This window comes from Gymnoscopelus braueri, assembly GCF_963280865.1.
Source record: "Gymnoscopelus braueri genome assembly, chromosome: 9".
Taxonomy (NCBI): domain Eukaryota; kingdom Metazoa; phylum Chordata; class Actinopteri; order Myctophiformes; family Myctophidae; genus Gymnoscopelus; species Gymnoscopelus braueri.
In genome coordinates this window covers 17375087-17392234 of record NC_137610.1, presented here as the reverse complement: position 1 = coordinate 17392234, position 17148 = coordinate 17375087, and the positions used below count along the sequence as shown (strand labels likewise).

Genomic DNA, 17148 nt, shown 5'->3' with positions numbered 1-17148 from the left:
AGGATTTCCACAGAGAGGGGATCCTTCTCAGTTTTATTACACCGTCATTAATGTAGGACACAAGTGTTTTTAATGGCGAAAACGTACGATTACCTGTTCAAATTACTGCTTATTGGAGACAGCGGTGTCGGCAAGACATGTCTGCTGTTCAGGTTCAGCGAGGACGCCTTCAACACCACCTTCATATCAACAATAGGTGAGTCTCTATACTAGCGTTGCCAGGTTTCGCGAGAGAAACAAGCAACCAGGTCTATGAAAACGAGCCCAAAAGAAGCGAGCCTGGCCCTCTCCCTTTAAACATTATACATTGGCTATTTGAAAATAGCCGATCTACAAGAATCTTGTATGGGGGTCCCTGGCATAAAATATTTTCACATGGGGGGGCAGACAAACAAATACATATTAATGTGGGGGTCCTTGACTTGAAAATGTTTGAGAAACACTGGTTTAAACAACATTAGGGAAAAAGCCCAAATAAGCAACTACATTTTAGAAACAAGCCCACAAAAACCGCAACCACCAATATTTACAAGTAACTTTACAGAAAAAGAAGCCCGAAGTCGCTTATAATAAGCCGACATGGCAACACTGGTCGAATCTGCCAGGCAGATCTCAGTGGGTAAATATTCTTTATAACAGCCAGCCACCGCCTATTGTAATGTAGAGCTACCTGCTGAATAGGGTAACCTACCTGAAATAGACGTATTCCGTATTTAATCTATGCATGTACGCTTATTCTATCATTATATGTTAGCAGTGCTTTTTTTTTTTATTGTTCTGCAGGTATAGATTTCAAAATCAGAACAATAGAGCTGAATGGAAAGAGAGTCAAACTTCAAATTTGGTAAGTGTGAAATGGTTCCAGCTCCATATATCTAGTAGGCTAAACAAGCCACATGAACATGCATTTCCTAATATGATTCATGTTTCTGCAGGGACACAGCAGGGCAGGAGAGGTTCCGAACCATCACTACAGCATATTACAGAGGAGCCATGGTGAGGCACAACAGCCTTTGTCTGTGTGATTCTCACGATTTAACTAGAGAGGGAAATCTCTTACGTGTTGTTGGGGCTGTGAAATTGTGTATAAGTATACATGTAAAAAAAAATATTTCTCTCCACAACTGTACAGGGGATTTTACTGGTCTATGACATCTGTAATGAGAAATCTTTTGAGAACATAAAAAACTGGATCCGAAATATTGAAGAGGTGAGCTTTGACTTGAAACTTCAAATATCTGCTGTAGTTTATGGAGTAGCTTACATTTATTTCACTTATAGAATTGGTATATAAGCATGGTATATACAGTAACACTCAGTATTAGTAGTTTTGGTGACTTTCCTTGATGCTTGATGCCTCTTTCACTTTCTTCCCCAGCATGCATCATCTGATGTGGAGAAGATTATCTTGGGTAACAAATGTGACATGACTGACAGGAGACAGGTGTCCAAAGACAGGGGTGAAAAAGTGAGATAGATCATTACTGAGTGACAGTGACAAGTGGGCTCAAATGCACTGTATGATTTTGGACAATGAATTTTATCAACACTGAATCTCTATTTTCCTCAGCTGGCTATTGATTATGGAATTAAGTTCTTGGAAACCAGCGCAAAGTCTAGCTTAAATGTTGAAGAGGTAAATTGAAAGAACTTTACTTTTCTTGGTTTCTGCACACTTAAAAGCCATGTATCATTTATATAATTAATTCTTATACACTGTTTTTTCTATAGGCTTTTTATACCATTGGCAGAGACATATTGAATAACCTGAGTACGAAGACTGTAAGTACAATACATATATCTACTAAAATCAATACTAAACTTTGCATATATGATTACATTTGTTTTATGCTTATGAGATTTGCCTCCTTTTTAATTTTCCTCTGACAGACTGACAGCAACCCAGGAGTTGGCGGGCCTATCAAAATCACAGAGAAAAAGTCAAAGAAAATCAAATTCTTCAAGTGTTCACTGCTCTAGAGAGGAGCATGTCTGTTGGTGGCTTTCTGCTTTCGGGACATTCTTATAACAGCAGTAGTGGTGGTCATGTTCTGATGACTGTACTGCTAAGTGAAGCTCACGTGCAGATGGACAAGATCCTTTCATGATGTGTAAAAACAGAAGAGGATGTACAGTATAAGAAATGAAGGCTGGATATCTGCTCTGTTTAGAGACTTGTGCATTGATGGTCAGCTATTGTATAAGTTGCCCTCGCTTAGTGTTTAACTCTGAGAAAGGAGCAAATCTGTTATCATGGATATCGTCCCACTTTATGTCAGTGGATGCATCTAATTATTTCTGATGTCCCAGACACATACAGTTGTCTTACAAATGTAAAGAGGGATATTAAGTTTCCTTCATATTCAGGCCTTTCCCACATACTGTCTTTTGTCACATATTATATCATGACAGTGCAAGCATTGAATGTATGTCTTTGTTCATGTAACTTGATATAATGATATTCAGCCTCATGTTGTACAGGCAACACAACTCAGTGTAACTGTTAATGCCTGTCAGCCAGCAACAACAGTGTCACGACAGACAACAAAATGTTTAATTAGGCATAAAGTTTTCTCTTTTGTAAAACGTTTATTTATTCAGTGGTAGTTTGTCATTGTTCAAATGTGATAGGTTGTTGGATTCCTGGAAAGATCTTGAATGTATACATTGTATTACAGTAATGTCAGTATTTGCCTTTGCATGAAATAGATAGGGCACTGGTTAGCTGTTTGTGATTAAACACAAGAGAAAATATACCTACAAATGTTATTTAAAAGTATTATGTCAGTCATGTTGAAATTAAATATTTCTGTCAGCATATATTATGCCACAGCTAATGTATCGACAATTAGTGATTATATTTAACATTTATTTTCACCATATATACAGTACATCAAACATTTACAGACACTGACTTGGCAAAGATGCATATGTTGAATTCCTTAAACTATGACAGAGAATGTAAATGTGTGTCTTTGTATGATATGTTACACCAATGCAACAGTTAAAATAAAGAGAGTAAAGAAAGTGGATCTTCAAAACAAATTGTCATGTTGATATATTTCACTTCCGCACTGACCACTGGCTAGTGATTATTGATGATGAAGAATTTGGTAACGTCTTTTAATTGCCATTCTATTTTCCCCACCAGTGTGAGAGCAGCTTTAAAAACATGGTCAATATTCTGTCTCAGTCGGCAGTCTCATTTCAATTTCATGCTTCTCTGCCAATCCTTGATTCCTTCTTCTTTTCTGGTTCTCCCCTCTATAGCAACTCTTCCGCCTGATTTATACTTGGTTGTTCATCCTGTCAGGCACTGAATATAGCCGATCTACAAGCTCACAACGTGTTGCATTGCAGCACGTTATGAGCTTGTAGAACTGATATTTTCTGTGCGTGACACTGGCACACAACTAACTAAGTATAAATCAGGCCTAACAGGTATCTTCCATTTCCTATTGGTCAGTCCCTTCCGAGAAATTATTCTCCTCTGTTCCTCCTTGCATGGATTTCCTCCTCCGCAAGTCTGTTACTTCTTCTGGTCCTTTGTTCTCCTGTGCGTCTTCCACTTTAATTTCTGGTTCCAACCTCATGGCCTCATCTTCGGGTTTAAGCACTGACACTTCGCATGCTACGACAATGTCTGTTTCACTGGTGGAGGCTTTGGGCCCGCTGCTCACAGCCAGCTGCGTTGCTTTCCTGTCACCAGCATTCCAGCTCTGTGGTCTTTGGGAGGGGAACAAAGTTGTGCCTGCTACGGTTAGAAAATCAGTATTGTCTTTTGGGGTGCTCTCCTCTTGCATGTTTGTTTGGTCTTCTTTGGGATCTGATGGAGATGGAGGTGTTTCTGCAGGTTCCGTTGGCTGTGAAACAGCGTCAAGTTGCTGGGCAAGAGTTCGGACCGCAGACACTTTTGGCATGTGTCCAGAGAGGCTGGGGTGCACCTTGTACTCCAAGTTGGCTGGCCACTGATTTGGTGCCTTAGCAACCTGCTCCACCAGTGATCTGTAGTCTGGAGGTTGTAGTGCTTCATCGCTTGCATCGGCTGGGTTGAAGATGATGCCGCTCATGGTCCTCTTCTTTTGTGTGGTAGGTGAGGTGACTTGGCTCTCACTAGGACAGTATCTCATAGATTTAGTCCTCTTGGGGGAGGATGTCGGTGGGGGCAGCTTCGCCCTCTCTGCAGGTTCCAACAAAGCTAGTTCAGTCGGATGCTCCTCTTCTTTAGGTTCCGTCGGCTGTGAAAGAGCATCAAGCTGCTGGGCAAGGGTTTGGACCACAGACACTTTCGGCATGTGTCCAGAGAGGCTGGGGTGCACCTTGTACTCCAAGTTGGCTGGCCACTGATTCGGTGCCTTAGCTACCTGCTCCACCAGAGATCTGTAGTCTGGAGGTTGTAGTGCTTCATCGGCTGGGTTGAAGATGATGCCGCTCATGGTCCTCTTCCTTTGTGTGGTAGGAGAGGTGCTCTCACTAGGACAGTATCTCATAGATTTAGTCCTCTTCGGGGAGGAGGATGTTGGTGGGGGCAGCTTCGCCCCCTCTGTGCGTTGAACTGTTATCTCGGGCACTACAATTGGTATATCGTCAGGATGTTTTAACAAGGTACTCATAGTTCTCCTCCTTGAGCTAGGAGATGGGGATTGGCCTTCGATGGGATAACCCATCAAGGACTTAGCCCTTTTTGGAGAGAGGGGGCTGACCGGCTTCAGTTTATCCGGCGTCCAGCCTGCTTTCAGGAGTGCTTTGTCCAGCGGATCCGCTGCCATCTCTGTGGGCTCATGGGAAATGGCTTCTCCACTTCCTGCCCCAGTGAGAGACTTCTGGTCACATGGGGATATAAGGATATCCACACATGAGCTGGGGCGTGACCTGTCAATGCCGACAACATCTAAGGTATGGCCGTACTCCTTGATGCTGAGACGAGTAGTCTGTTTCACACTCTTTTTACTTTCCAGGCCCGTCTTAGCCACATCCTGGGCCGCCGCCTCCTTCTGCCTCTCCTCCCTCTGCCTGTCTCTCTGCTCCTCCATGTCCATCTGGAAGCGGTACAGACTGTAACCATCAGCGCTATTAATGCTGCCCTGGCGGAAGAGGCCATGGTCACCGACTGATGAGTTCCGTGAGTGACTGCGGGTCAGTTCCAACTTATCCACTCCAGCGAGCTTCTCCAAGGCAACCGCCATCCGACCGTGGATCTCCTCCAGCTGGGCCAAGCGCAGGTCCACCGTCTGCAGGGAGGCCTTCATGGTGTTCTCCCTCTCGTTCACCTCCTCCAGACGCATGGACATGTTCTCTACTCTGTAAAGGACACCAGGAACGTCAGGAGAAGATGCCATGATTTTTAATTTTTATGAATATAATAATTCGAAGGATAACTGACCTTTCAGAAGTGACTTTGATGCGCTCATCAGTGGAGGATTGATGCTCATCTTCCTTCTGCCGAAAGTATTCCTCAACACACTGCTCCTCAAACTCGTACAGAGCCTTTAGCTCCTCTGGGTTAAGCCTCAGCTCTGTTGGAAACAATTCATAATATTATATAGATAATAATGCTTATTAAGTTATGGGGTCAAGTATGAGTATTGCCATGGATTCCAGGGTGAGATTAGCTACTAATGGTTCCCCAATAGGCGGCCCGCGGGGCAACTTTGGCTCGTGAGAACAAATTGTCCGGCCCGCACACCCCTGTTATAACTTATGCGTCGCGTAAAATACATAAATCAAGCCAAATATCACACTAAGTGCTCACTGCGCTTTTTGGACCACATCCCGATCCCGCACCATACATCTCCCCCTGACCTGTGATGTTTGTCTCCGATTGGCTCTCTTTCCATAATATAAAATTGTGGTCTTTCTCATTAGTTCCTTACTTCCTGGTCTACTGGCCAATCACATCGTGGACACACAACGGGTCCTCGCTGTGATTGGCAGTAGTCTGGGAAGTGAGGAACTATCACGCTGGAAATGTTTGTGAAGTGCGAGTCTTTTCTTGTCAGTGATTGTGTAAAAAGGAATAATGCGTTTCTGAAACTACAGTCCCATCTTGTATAGATAATGACCGCGAGGTACAAATCGTTTGACGGTCGCCGTCGGGTCGGAGTTCATGTTGAACAGAGAGAGAGACGTTATCGGTATGTAAATATTTACAGCGTGTGTGCGTATGCCTGCGTGTGTGTTTTGATTTCATTTGTGTCGAGGGCCCACTCACACATAGATGTGCGACAATGTGTCGGTGTGTGAGGGGAGTTCAATTAATGGAAGTCACGTGCTTTTCCAGCGTGCGACGTGCCAGCGGGGGAGGGGGAAGGGGGGTGAACTTTATGGGTGTGTATGGGGAAAACGCATGCTGGCCCGGTGCCACGTGCGTGCTTGAGTGTGTTTATTTCATTTGTGTTGGTGCTATGTGCGTGTGTTTGTTTGACTCGTTTCGTTGCTGCGTGCATATGTGCTTGCGTCTGTTTGTTTTCACTTGTTTCATTCACGCGCACGTGTAGAAAAGCAGGGAGAAAGAACATGGGAAGAGGTCTACTGTAGGAGTAGGAGGTGAGTTTCAGTGTACCACTGGCTGCCATAATATAGCATCTATACATATTATGCAATTAAAACACAATCACTGGAGCAGTGGTACACCCCCCCCCCCCCCCCCCGCCTGCTATTTTTGAACTTTTACATTTTAGAATATTTTAGATTTCTGCCTATATAGAATGAGCACACCATTCAGAGTAATAGGGCAACAGAATTGAACAGTTCAATGGAGTGGCGCCATGTTCTATTCGGTTCCTCAAGCTCTATAATCCCATGCTCAAAATAGGGACACCAGGTTACTCATATTTATGAAAACACTAAATCTTGATATGGAATATACCAGAATCATGCAGTGGATCATTCTCAAATTCATTATGTGAGATACATTTCGAGAGATGGGTAGCAAAGGAGACTAACTGAGGCCCTTGTCCTTCTCGTCTAATTCCCCTTCTGGCCTCTTCTTTCTACAGCGTCGGAAGATCCTGTTGAAGACGATGTAGAGGTGGCTGATGATGATGAGGGGTGGAGGCAGGAGAGGCCGGTCATGGAACGTCATGATCAACTGATATCTCTGGAATTTCCACACCTGATTGGAGATGGACTTAACTTCCATGAAGGTGTTGCTATGGAAAAGGAAGCAACGGCCAGTGAGTACAAAAAGGCAAGCAACTTTTTGATCAATCAAACTTCATTTATATAGCATAAGTCACTCATCACATGCAAATCCAACTGCTCAACATAAAAAAGTGGAAATAAAAACTGGCCAAAAAAGGAAAAACTAAATATGAGCCCAAACAGGCTAAAAAGGTGTGTTTTAAGTTTTCTTTAAAACAAATATCTACACTATGCTACCCTCATGTCCTCTGGCATGCTGTTCCACAAGTTGGGGCCATAGTGGCCTCACTGTGGGTCTTGGAACAACCAGGAGACACCTTCAAGAGGACCTGCGGGATGGATACCTGTTGTAAAACCATGTCAGGTTTTCACATTCCTGATGTGGTCAAATTAGAGTCTATGATGACATTGACACCTAAGTCTTTAGCCTGATGTTTTGGACAGAGTGCCAGTGACTTCAATTTAGAGGTCAGTTTCTCTCTCTATGCCTCTGCTCCAATGATGAGTATTTCTATTTTGATCTGAGTTGTCAGTTTTAAAGTTACCAGGCAATGTAATATATGAATGATATGCTTACTTGAAGACTGCAATGAGCAAGTTGACCAGAAGGATGTTAGCCACAAGGAGGTAACAGGCCATAATGGCAGGTGTGAGCCAGGCACCAGGGATACATGGTGGATATTTCTTTCCATCCTCATCATATAAATGATCACCACAAGGAGCTAAAGAAATTTGAGTAAAAGTGGGGGTTAATTGTATTTATTTGGACATTCACTTTGTCACATTGATTTGAATGTTGTGAGCAGAATACTCACGGTTGATTTCCATTGCATAGACTTTCCAGAAAAGCATAGTAGTAGAAGGGAAATGGGGAGACAGTGTTAAAATCTACGGGCACAGGGCTTTTTACCATACTTCTGTCAATGTCAAGATAATGCACATTCAATATTTTATGTTTTTACCATCCTAACATGACTCTACTATGGCAAAAACACCAATAATTTCATTTAATTTCTCAATTGGCTTATAAAGCTATTGTGAAACTGGGATGAAAGTAAACAGGCTACATTTTATGATTTTAGCCAACAAATTAAGTACCAGAGAATCAAACATGCAACTTTTGGGATAAAAAAATGTAATCATGTCAATTTCCGAAAAACGGCTATTATTGTCCTTGACCTTAAAATATATCTTAACCTTTACAGAAGAAACACAGTTCATGTGAGTTCAACTTAAGGGCAGATGATCATTTCTGAAGAGATTATTTGGTTCTTCAACATATGTTATGGTCACGTATTGAAACAAGAGCCTGTCAGAACTCACACTTGCCAGCAGAGGGCGCTAAACGTCTTGATTAATTACAACATAGTGAATACAACCCCATTAAAAAATAAACCACATTGCAGGGATTTAAGACACATAAATTAATATAAAACTGATCATCTGCCCAGGATCAGGAAACAGAATCTTACTATGAACTCTAGTCTTACGGTCTATCGAGTCCGCAAAAACCTCTCCATAGATCATCCAGTAGGGCATGTAGAAGATGTTCCTGGCCAGGCGCCATGTGGGTACCTCATCCGGGTGCAGGATGGCCTGTCGGGCCACCCCGAAACTCATGAGCACTACCAACATAATCACTACAAAATACATCATGTCGATCATCTGGAAGAAATTGGAGGAAATATGTTTGGGTTACCCTTAGCATGAGGCAGTCCTATCATCATCATCCTAATTCAAAATGAATATTTCATTACCATCTTTCCTATCATCATGACATAGGGTCCAAGATATTTGTTGACTCCAAAGATGTCCAATACACGGATGTACCAGAAGATGATGTCTATACAGTAGATGACTCTGCCATAACCCATATAAGGCTCTTGCTGCAGTCGCAGCAAGAGGCCAATAAGGAAGGTGGAGATAGCTGCTAGGTCAGTGATGTTCCAGTATTCTTCTAGCCATACATTAATCTTCTGTTTCAGCTTCCCAGGCTCAGACATCAGAATCTGGGCAGAGTACAAAGGGCACGTAGAGACTTCACCATGAAATCGAGCAAGAATAGAGCTGCATTTGACATTTATAATAATGTCTAAACATTACTTATGCCTTTATTTAGATGATTTGTGAAGAATACATTTTGTGTTCAAGCCATCATGTATATATTTGCCTTTTACCTGTCTGACTTTCTCAGAGCCAAGGGTGAGGATGTAAGAAATGACAATCCACTCTTGAAGCGATGGCAATCGCTCCATCTTCACCAGAATAATATAGTTGTACAACAGCAGATAGCCTAGATAGGAAATCTACCAAAAAAAGAGACAATCATACAGTCATATCATTAAAAGAACATACCTGTTGTTGAATGAAAGATACTTTCTATTCACTATCTTCACAATAGTGAAGACACTTCCAATACAGCAAATAAATGAATAAATTAGAATATATATATATTATATTAAAATTGACTTAAGGGAGGACCGGCCGGTGGACCTAGTTGTCACACTCATGTCACTATGACTGAAGGAGTTCCCAATGCAGTTATGCCCAAATATGGAATGTGTTGTCTAACCTCAATGCGTCGTCATGGCATCAGGCGCAAACAAATCAGTCAGCTCCATATTTGGGCACAAAAGGGGGCATGTCCATATATGGGAATTTACTGATGACATCAGGGATCTCCATATATGGGCATATTATATTCTACACACACTGTGAGGGCCGCTATGTGTGTCTATATTAAGTTTTCAGAATATACAAAAAAAATCTACAATGTTTTTTGTAAAACACATTTTCACCATGGAAATATATTTCCATATTAAAAACATGTTGGCCACCCAACATGCTCAATATAACCTACAGTACATTCCTTCTTCCAGCATACTTACAGTGTTGAACCAAAATTTGGTAAAAGGTGCTTTGTAAAACTCTAAGATCTTTTTGCCAATAGGAACCCTCCGGATTTTAATACTGCCCTCCTCTTCATCCCCTTTCTCAGAATTTGCATCGGTATTAGCTCCCTATAATAGAAATAGCAGCATCACAGTTACAGAACTTCAATGCCTCATGTCAAGAGCTACAAGTATCAGAATCAAGTAAAAAAAAAAAAAGATCTTGACCTTTTTGTCATCTTCTTTTTCCTTTCCACCCTCTGCATAGGCATCATCTCCATGACGGAAATCCAACAACAAAATGAAAGGTGGAAAGATAATACCCAGAATGACCTATATGGACAAGAATTAAGTCTTATTATTCCCAAACCTTTACGCTCTCACCTATCAGAATCAGAATGAATTTTATTGTCACATCACGCAATTACATGTAAAAAAAAGGGGGTGTAATGATTTTTCGTCTAAGCTCTAAAACATTGCAGTTACAGGAAGAGAATAGGGAAGAGAGACAGGAAGGCACAATCAAATCAATATACAGTCCAGCATACATGAGGTGCATGAAAAAATGCTACAAGGTACATTACAAAGTAACAGTGGATAGATGGCACAATGGAAGGCAGAATTGCTTCTTGTGCATTTGGCTGTTGCCATGTTACCTTGAGACCAGGGTTTTTGCCAATTCTTAGGCAGCCCATCCACATGTCAGTCAGCAGCATCTGGCTGCAAGTGTGGGCAATGAAGTCTCGCTGCTTGCCAGCCACCGCCAGTTTGAGACAGGTGGAGTTACTCCAGTTGACCAGCTCATATGTTAGGAGTTTCATAGCCACCTGCTCATCATGCTTATAGGACTGGTCCAAGAGCTCATAGGCAAGATCTCCAAATTCTCTATGAAACACAGAGAAACAAGTAGCACGTTATCAGTCAATGGCATGCTAGCCTGCCCCAGCGCGTCTGATATCTGGCATAGAGGGGTGGATTCAAAATCTCCGGCGAAAACATCTGTGAGCTCCCATTGGTTCACCGATCTGTGCGCCCGCCCCCGCCCCGCTCCGCGCCCCTCCTCCTCCCCCAATGTGCAGCATTGAGAGCCCTGATGTCACAGCATTTGAAGCGACGCCCACTGCACTCTGGTTGGTTGGGGAAATGAAAGGTTGACTCCCACTTCCTATGCCAGAAACGTCAACAGCTTGGTCCAGGCTTTCTTTTTGAGCAGAAATAAAAGCCTGGAGATCGAGGTTAATGGCATGCAAACTGCAGCTGAACTATCAGGGAGAGGTTTTATATCAAATTTCATGTATCAGTGGAGAAAAAACTAATAACAAGGCTCTCACTTGGAGTTGTTCTCCAGGTCTTGGGAGATGTCATCCACCAGTTGACTCTCAGAGGTCTCATGAGCCATGGCCTTGTAGAGTTTACAGGCCACCAGTGCTTTAGCCATGGCCTCCTCTCCTCTCTGCCACAGGAACAGTGCCATCTTCTGACGCTTCATTAGCACTGCCCACACCATCAGCTCATGGAAGGGGAACTTGAACCGACAGACCTCCGGGTCGTCCGAATCGACTTCAACCTCCTCCTCTTTCTTCTTCTTCTTGCCTTTCTTGCCTTTCCCCCGTGGTTCATCATCCTGACAGAATAATAAAAGGCAGAGAATGAGCTCCATAAATGACACAGGCATTTTCACATTTTAGGAATGCATTTAAACTCTCACACAAAGGACAAACTCTCACCTCCATCCCGAGAAGTTTCAGAGCTTTTGGCTGAGGGAAAAAACAAAACAAAAACAAACAATTAATATTATGTACAATATCAAACACAATTTGATGTGATGAACAGCCTCATTTTTCAGTTTATTCCACTCAAACATACCCTTTTTAGTCCATACAGGTTATTGTAGAGGTTGCGAAAAGCCTTCCTGGTATAATTGCTCCTGTAGGCTCCACCCATCAGGTACTCCAACACTAGACCAATGTCAATGAGGGTGATCTGATAATCTGGAGGGAGGTTCCCCTGCAGCAACACCAGAGAAAGGCCTCAACATAACATCATAAACATCTGAAGTATGCGACATTATGTGGTAAACAGCCACATAGTTATGAACCATACATATATACTTGTATGTTTCAATTTTAAGTATCTATTTAGTGTCCAACATACATTATCTTGTAATTTTCTGTGTAGTTTGGAACATATGGATGAAATAGAGATAGAGAAATAGCTAGGTTAAGAAAGGGTCATATTACCTTTTTGACATCTCTCACTACAACATGCAGTGTATTAGCAGGGCCAAGTTTCTGCAATGTAGAATAGAATGATGTTCTAGTTATGAACAGTAACGTTTTTGTCTGTTGCTTTCATCACCATGACTTGGTGGATTTCAAAATTCGTATTTTGGGCATCTGAGCTCTACCAGGCTCACCGTGTTGTACAGTTCCTCTAGCCTGGGGATGGTGAGGAAGTGGTGAATATTGACGCCGTTCTCGAGGAGGAGCTTGACAAAGTCCACTCTATCCATCACCAGGGCATCCATCATTGCCTGCTCCAGAGAGTTCACCTAAGATATTGTTACATACATGTGGAATTACAATAGATAATATTCTCCAAACACATAGTTATCGTCAAATAATCAAAATTAAGTCGTTCCCTATCCTACTTTAGGAATCTGAAGCAGAATTATGACCTACACAATATTTTATAAATCATTAATAATGCCATAGACAGCCCTAAAACCTGGAGGAAAGTTATTAATAAACTTCTATTCATTTCATGTGCTTCAAACATAGTAGTGTTCTTTCGTGGAGATTATCTTGTTGAACAAAACACATGGATATCATATTGCATTATTTGCTACAAGAGCTTATTTGATTAATGTATCCAAAACCCAATGCACAAATTCCATTGGGAAAGTCCAATGGGAACCCATGGTGTGTGTGTAACTTCCAGGTTGACCTACAAAAAGGCATATAGTCATGATATGGTGAACTTGTGCCTTACCCATCTCATTATCTCCAGCTTCCTGGGATCCTTCTCTTCTGGAGGTTCAGGTTTCGCCTTCCCTTTCCCTTTGCCCTTTCCCTTGCGGGCCTTGCTGCGTGCAGGTGGAGGGCTTTTCGGCTTCTCCTGGGCCGGGACTACGGCAGTAGCGGTACTGTTGGCTAGGGAACTAGCAGGCTGGCCCAAATAGTAATAGGTGTTAAAGGAGCAATAATATTTGTTCTTTTTTCTTATGTAAACACCTGTGTATTGGTCCATTAGGCTGTGATGATTATTATTTGATAAATCTCATAGGTTTTGTATGCCCAAGCAGCAGTGATGTTTTGTATCATTTTTCATAAGGAAAGGTGTGTTGTTCACTGAATAAATATATATTTTTATAGATATATTCTCTTCGAAATATATTATTTTCGTGTGTGACTACTCCAATCTCTATGAATATACTTATACCACTGAGGTGACCACTACTCACTGGTAAGTGATGTCCAAAGACAAAGATTTGATTCTTGGCGATATCCACTCGGTTCCAGGCCAGAGCCAAACTAAGCTGATCTGGAGCTGAGGCATTTGTGCCTGAAAACACAGAAAGTAGAAAGAATAGATAGATGGATATATGTGATCTGAAATGTAGTATAGTGAGAAAAATATTGCTGTGGGATTTGTGTTGTATGCTAAAGTAATACCTTTTAATAAGGCAGTCAGAATTGCCATTTCAATATCTTGCTGTCCCTCTGCACCCAATCGAAAAACTGTGATCTATATTTGACAGAAAATAAGACATCAAGGAGAGAGTGACTGAGAGCACAATGTAGGGATGGAGAATCGAAAGTGGGGATTAATCAATCGGTGAAGAAATGAAGAAATAAAAAGGGTGGTTACTCCGACTCTTTATAGGGTATCTTCTTTATGATTAATTACAACTGACTGGACATTCATTCATTCATGTTACGGACATAATCCTGTCAGTGCTCTTGACCAAGACACTGGCTTTAGAGCTGGCGTTGGTCCCTGACTCCCCAGGCACTGCTCAGTGCTTAGTAGTATACTGTATGTGTCAAATACAGACAAGGAATTTCCAACAGGGATCGATGAAATATAACTGTGATTAGTCGACACCTATTGCGCACCTGTCCAACATGGACAGGTATGACACCCTAGGTTTCTTCCTTTTCTTTTGCCATCAAGGGGAATTTTTCAAACCCATTGAGAGGCTAAGGGCAGGGTTGTGTGACATGTTTTGATTCCTTTGTTATATGTGGGCCTGTGAATGGGAAGGCCATAGCTGAGTGGGTGGAGAGGCCGTCTGGGAATCAGAATACTTGGTGCACCCAGTCTACATGTGTATGTGTCAAAGACTCAAAGTGTTCCTGAGGACAGCCGTCCGGGCCACTAGTTTTTCTCTTGATAAAGTTGTTTATTTTTTGTTCTGTTGGGTAAAGCGACTTTGAGTACAAAGAAAAGCACTATATAAATTGGATGTATTATTATGACTCAAACTTTGGACCGTTAAATTAATATGTATTTGGCTGCAGACGCCTATCTGAAAATATTTTGTGCCAGGGACCCCCATACAAGATTTGTGTTTGATGTATGTGTTTAGCTTGCTTATCGTAAGTCGTTCTGGATAAGAGTGTCTGCTAAATGCCTAAATTATAAATTGTGTTGTTAAAATGTTTCAAAAATATATAGACCAGCTAGACCAGCTATTTTCAGAATGCCTATAAACTGATTTTGAAGCTATATTAACTAATTTTGCTGGGGACCCCCTGGAACCCCCTCAAGGACCCCTGGAAGTCCCCGGGAGAACTACTGACTTAACTTATTCATTAATTTGTACATTAATGCACTTCACATGGTTAGGTAGCTCAATTGCAACTCTCTGTGACGGACCATACAAGTATGTTTGGCTCCTTCATGGAGTGATAGGACTTGCCTTGTTGCAGCCGTGGACTATATCAAATGCAATTACACTGACTGGCCTGTCACTATGTCACATGAGCAGCCACGGCTAAATGGGATTATGTTGGCATGAATGTGTGGCGTCAGGCCAGAGATCTCTGAGCTGGTCTCGGGATGCGTTAATAATGAGCACCCTATGCCTCCACATAAAGCAATTGAACTGAAAACTTGTGGTGATCTTGCAGACAGTACCAGTGTGAACACAGTGCTGTTTTCCCCCCCAGTAGAGAGGCTTGTGCGAGGATGAGCCAGTAATTAAGTTAAATGCTCCAGAGCAGTAGATCGGCGCAAAATGCGACCCTTTGAATGAGGCCGTTCATTTGGTTGCCCCAGCTGTTCACATGGAATGCACTTAGGATGAAAGGATTATGTGGGAGCTAGACAGTGACACTGAATCACCTGTAGTTTAGTCACGGCAGTTTTTACGGGCCATGAATTGCCTACTTAGCCAGACAGAGCTGGCTCAGAAACTTGGATGACCTGTCACATTGTCTGAATTGGGTATCAGTGGAAAGTAAAATGGCACAGAAAAAAGCTCCCTGCAGTACGTCTTAAAAAAACAACAACAACATTGTCTATCCAAATGTGCACAGCACTGTGTTTGGAGCATTATCAGTGTAATGCAGTATACGAACAGAAGATACAGACATTCTGTTGAAATGATACCACTCTGGCAGCAAAAAAAAGTGAGTGAGAATGAGCATGGAGTAGAGAGATGACCCTGAGGATTAGGAAGATGGATCCTCTTCTCCATCTGTGTTGTGCAGACCACTAACGGTGGATGAAGTAATGGACCGCTAAAACAGGTGGCTCTGTGCAATGATCTCTCCCGCCCAGATGTATGGTGTCTGCAGATTACCTGCTGCGGGCATTACATAGTACTAATCACATCACTTATACCCCAAGAGAAATCTGCAGTGGATGCATAAATAGTGCTGCTATTTATGCATCACGTGTTTCTCGTGCAAACACTTATGGGAACCACTTTGAAGGGTAATCTGCAATCTGTTGAAGACACCTAATGGGTCAGTGTTTCACCCGAGAGCATTTGGTCGCGCTGATTGCGCGTTTGTGAACACGCTGTAAAACCGTAGAGTCGGCTGTCCACCGTCACTTTAAAGGGTGTTTGTAAAACACATTAGGGTTGATGGAGGGATTGAGTGTGATGCTTAGAAGCTGTGGATATCCAGGATTACGTGATGGAGCACACATGACCAACGTGAGTAGGAGGAATGACAAGCAGGTGGTGTAGGAATATGTTTATTCAATGGGGTCAGCATCAATACACAGATGAGTGAGTTGGAAACAATGAATGACAATGGAGAATGAATGATTTGCAATTGAAAATATTTATTCATTTATTGACATATCAGTCACATACAGTATGAGGATTTTTCATATCTGAATAATTGTGAGACATTAGCAGCATGGAGATACAGTCCTAGGACTGTACACATCCTTTAGGAGGATTCATATATTTCATTTGGATTCATTCCTCTACTCACCAGCTCTCTTTTCTTCATACATTCCAGGACCATGGCCAGGATCTGCTGTGATTGGCTCTTGTTGTAGTTGAAGGTCTTTTGAATTGTCACCATGAGCTGGTCTCTGACGTCGTCACTGATGTAGCTGGAAGGACAGATTGGTGACGACATGTTAAATTATATCCATTTGTAAGTCAGACGGTGTACAACCCGTAAGGGTCCATTTGGTTACATTAACAGTTGTAGTTGTTGAATTAACAGTATGTAGTGTAGCACTACAGCTGGTGGTTCAGTGAGAGAATGGGTCTTACCCTCCATCCTCTGAGAACTTGTGTGCGAAGGAAAGGATGTCAGAAGCACGGCCGCTGCCGTCACAGATCACCACAGGAACTGGAGGCTCTTCCCTCAGGCTCTCCAAGGTAATAGAGATGACGTTGGGCCCTCCCTCCACGATCAGACACACAAGAGGGACCCCTTGGCCCAGACCTGAAACACACGTGGGGAGTGGTCGTCATTTACTGTATCACCCATCAATCCACCTGTACATCCGCCTCTCCGTACATTTATCCATCCATCCTGTCATCTTATAAAAGCACAGCACAGAATTTAGGAAGATGATAGGGTGATCATGGCGAACGTCTTCGATGTAGTGTTGCTGTAATAACAGACTTCACCACAAG

At 42.4% G+C, this 17148-nt stretch overlaps 3 protein-coding genes across 3 annotated transcripts in view; 1 reads left to right on the top strand and 2 right to left on the bottom strand.

Annotated features, from left to right (window-relative positions):
• Positions 1–3045, top strand: LOC308092112 (ras-related protein Rab-8B). Its single transcript, XM_080437935.1, has 8 exons — positions 1–196; positions 784–844; positions 936–996; positions 1133–1210; positions 1379–1468; positions 1571–1636; positions 1732–1782; positions 1891–3045. Exons 1-8 carry the CDS (start codon positions 73–75, stop codon positions 1978–1980), a joined length of 621 nt encoding a protein of 206 aa, XP_080294061.1. The 5' UTR covers positions 1–72; the 3' UTR covers positions 1981–3045.
• A 410-nt stretch (positions 3046–3455) lies between these two features.
• LOC308092203 (transient receptor potential cation channel subfamily M member 1-like) lies at positions 3456–16639 on the bottom strand (the record flags this gene model as incomplete). The annotated part of the gene is made up of 15 exons (XM_080438050.1): positions 3456–5301; positions 5384–5516; positions 6946–7151; positions 7721–7865; positions 8634–8808; positions 8901–9152; positions 9321–9449; positions 10691–10919; positions 11366–11658; positions 11762–11791; positions 11901–12041; positions 12451–12585; positions 13026–13202; positions 13498–13598; positions 16510–16639. The coding sequence occupies 15 exons, from the start codon at positions 16637–16639 to the stop codon at positions 3456–3458; spliced, it is 4122 nt and encodes a 1373-aa protein (XP_080294176.1).
• Positions 16640–16775: 136 nt separating this feature from the next.
• LOC308092433 (transient receptor potential cation channel subfamily M member 1-like) overlaps positions 16776–17148 on the bottom strand; it is a gene marked incomplete at its 3' end in the record, with an annotated part of 1812 nt that continues 1439 nt past the window's right edge. Inside the window, exon 5 of the mRNA XM_080438328.1 lies at positions 16776–16954. Within this exon, the coding sequence (XP_080294454.1) occupies positions 16776–16954 (179 nt within the window). The remainder of the gene's footprint in view (positions 16955–17148) is intronic.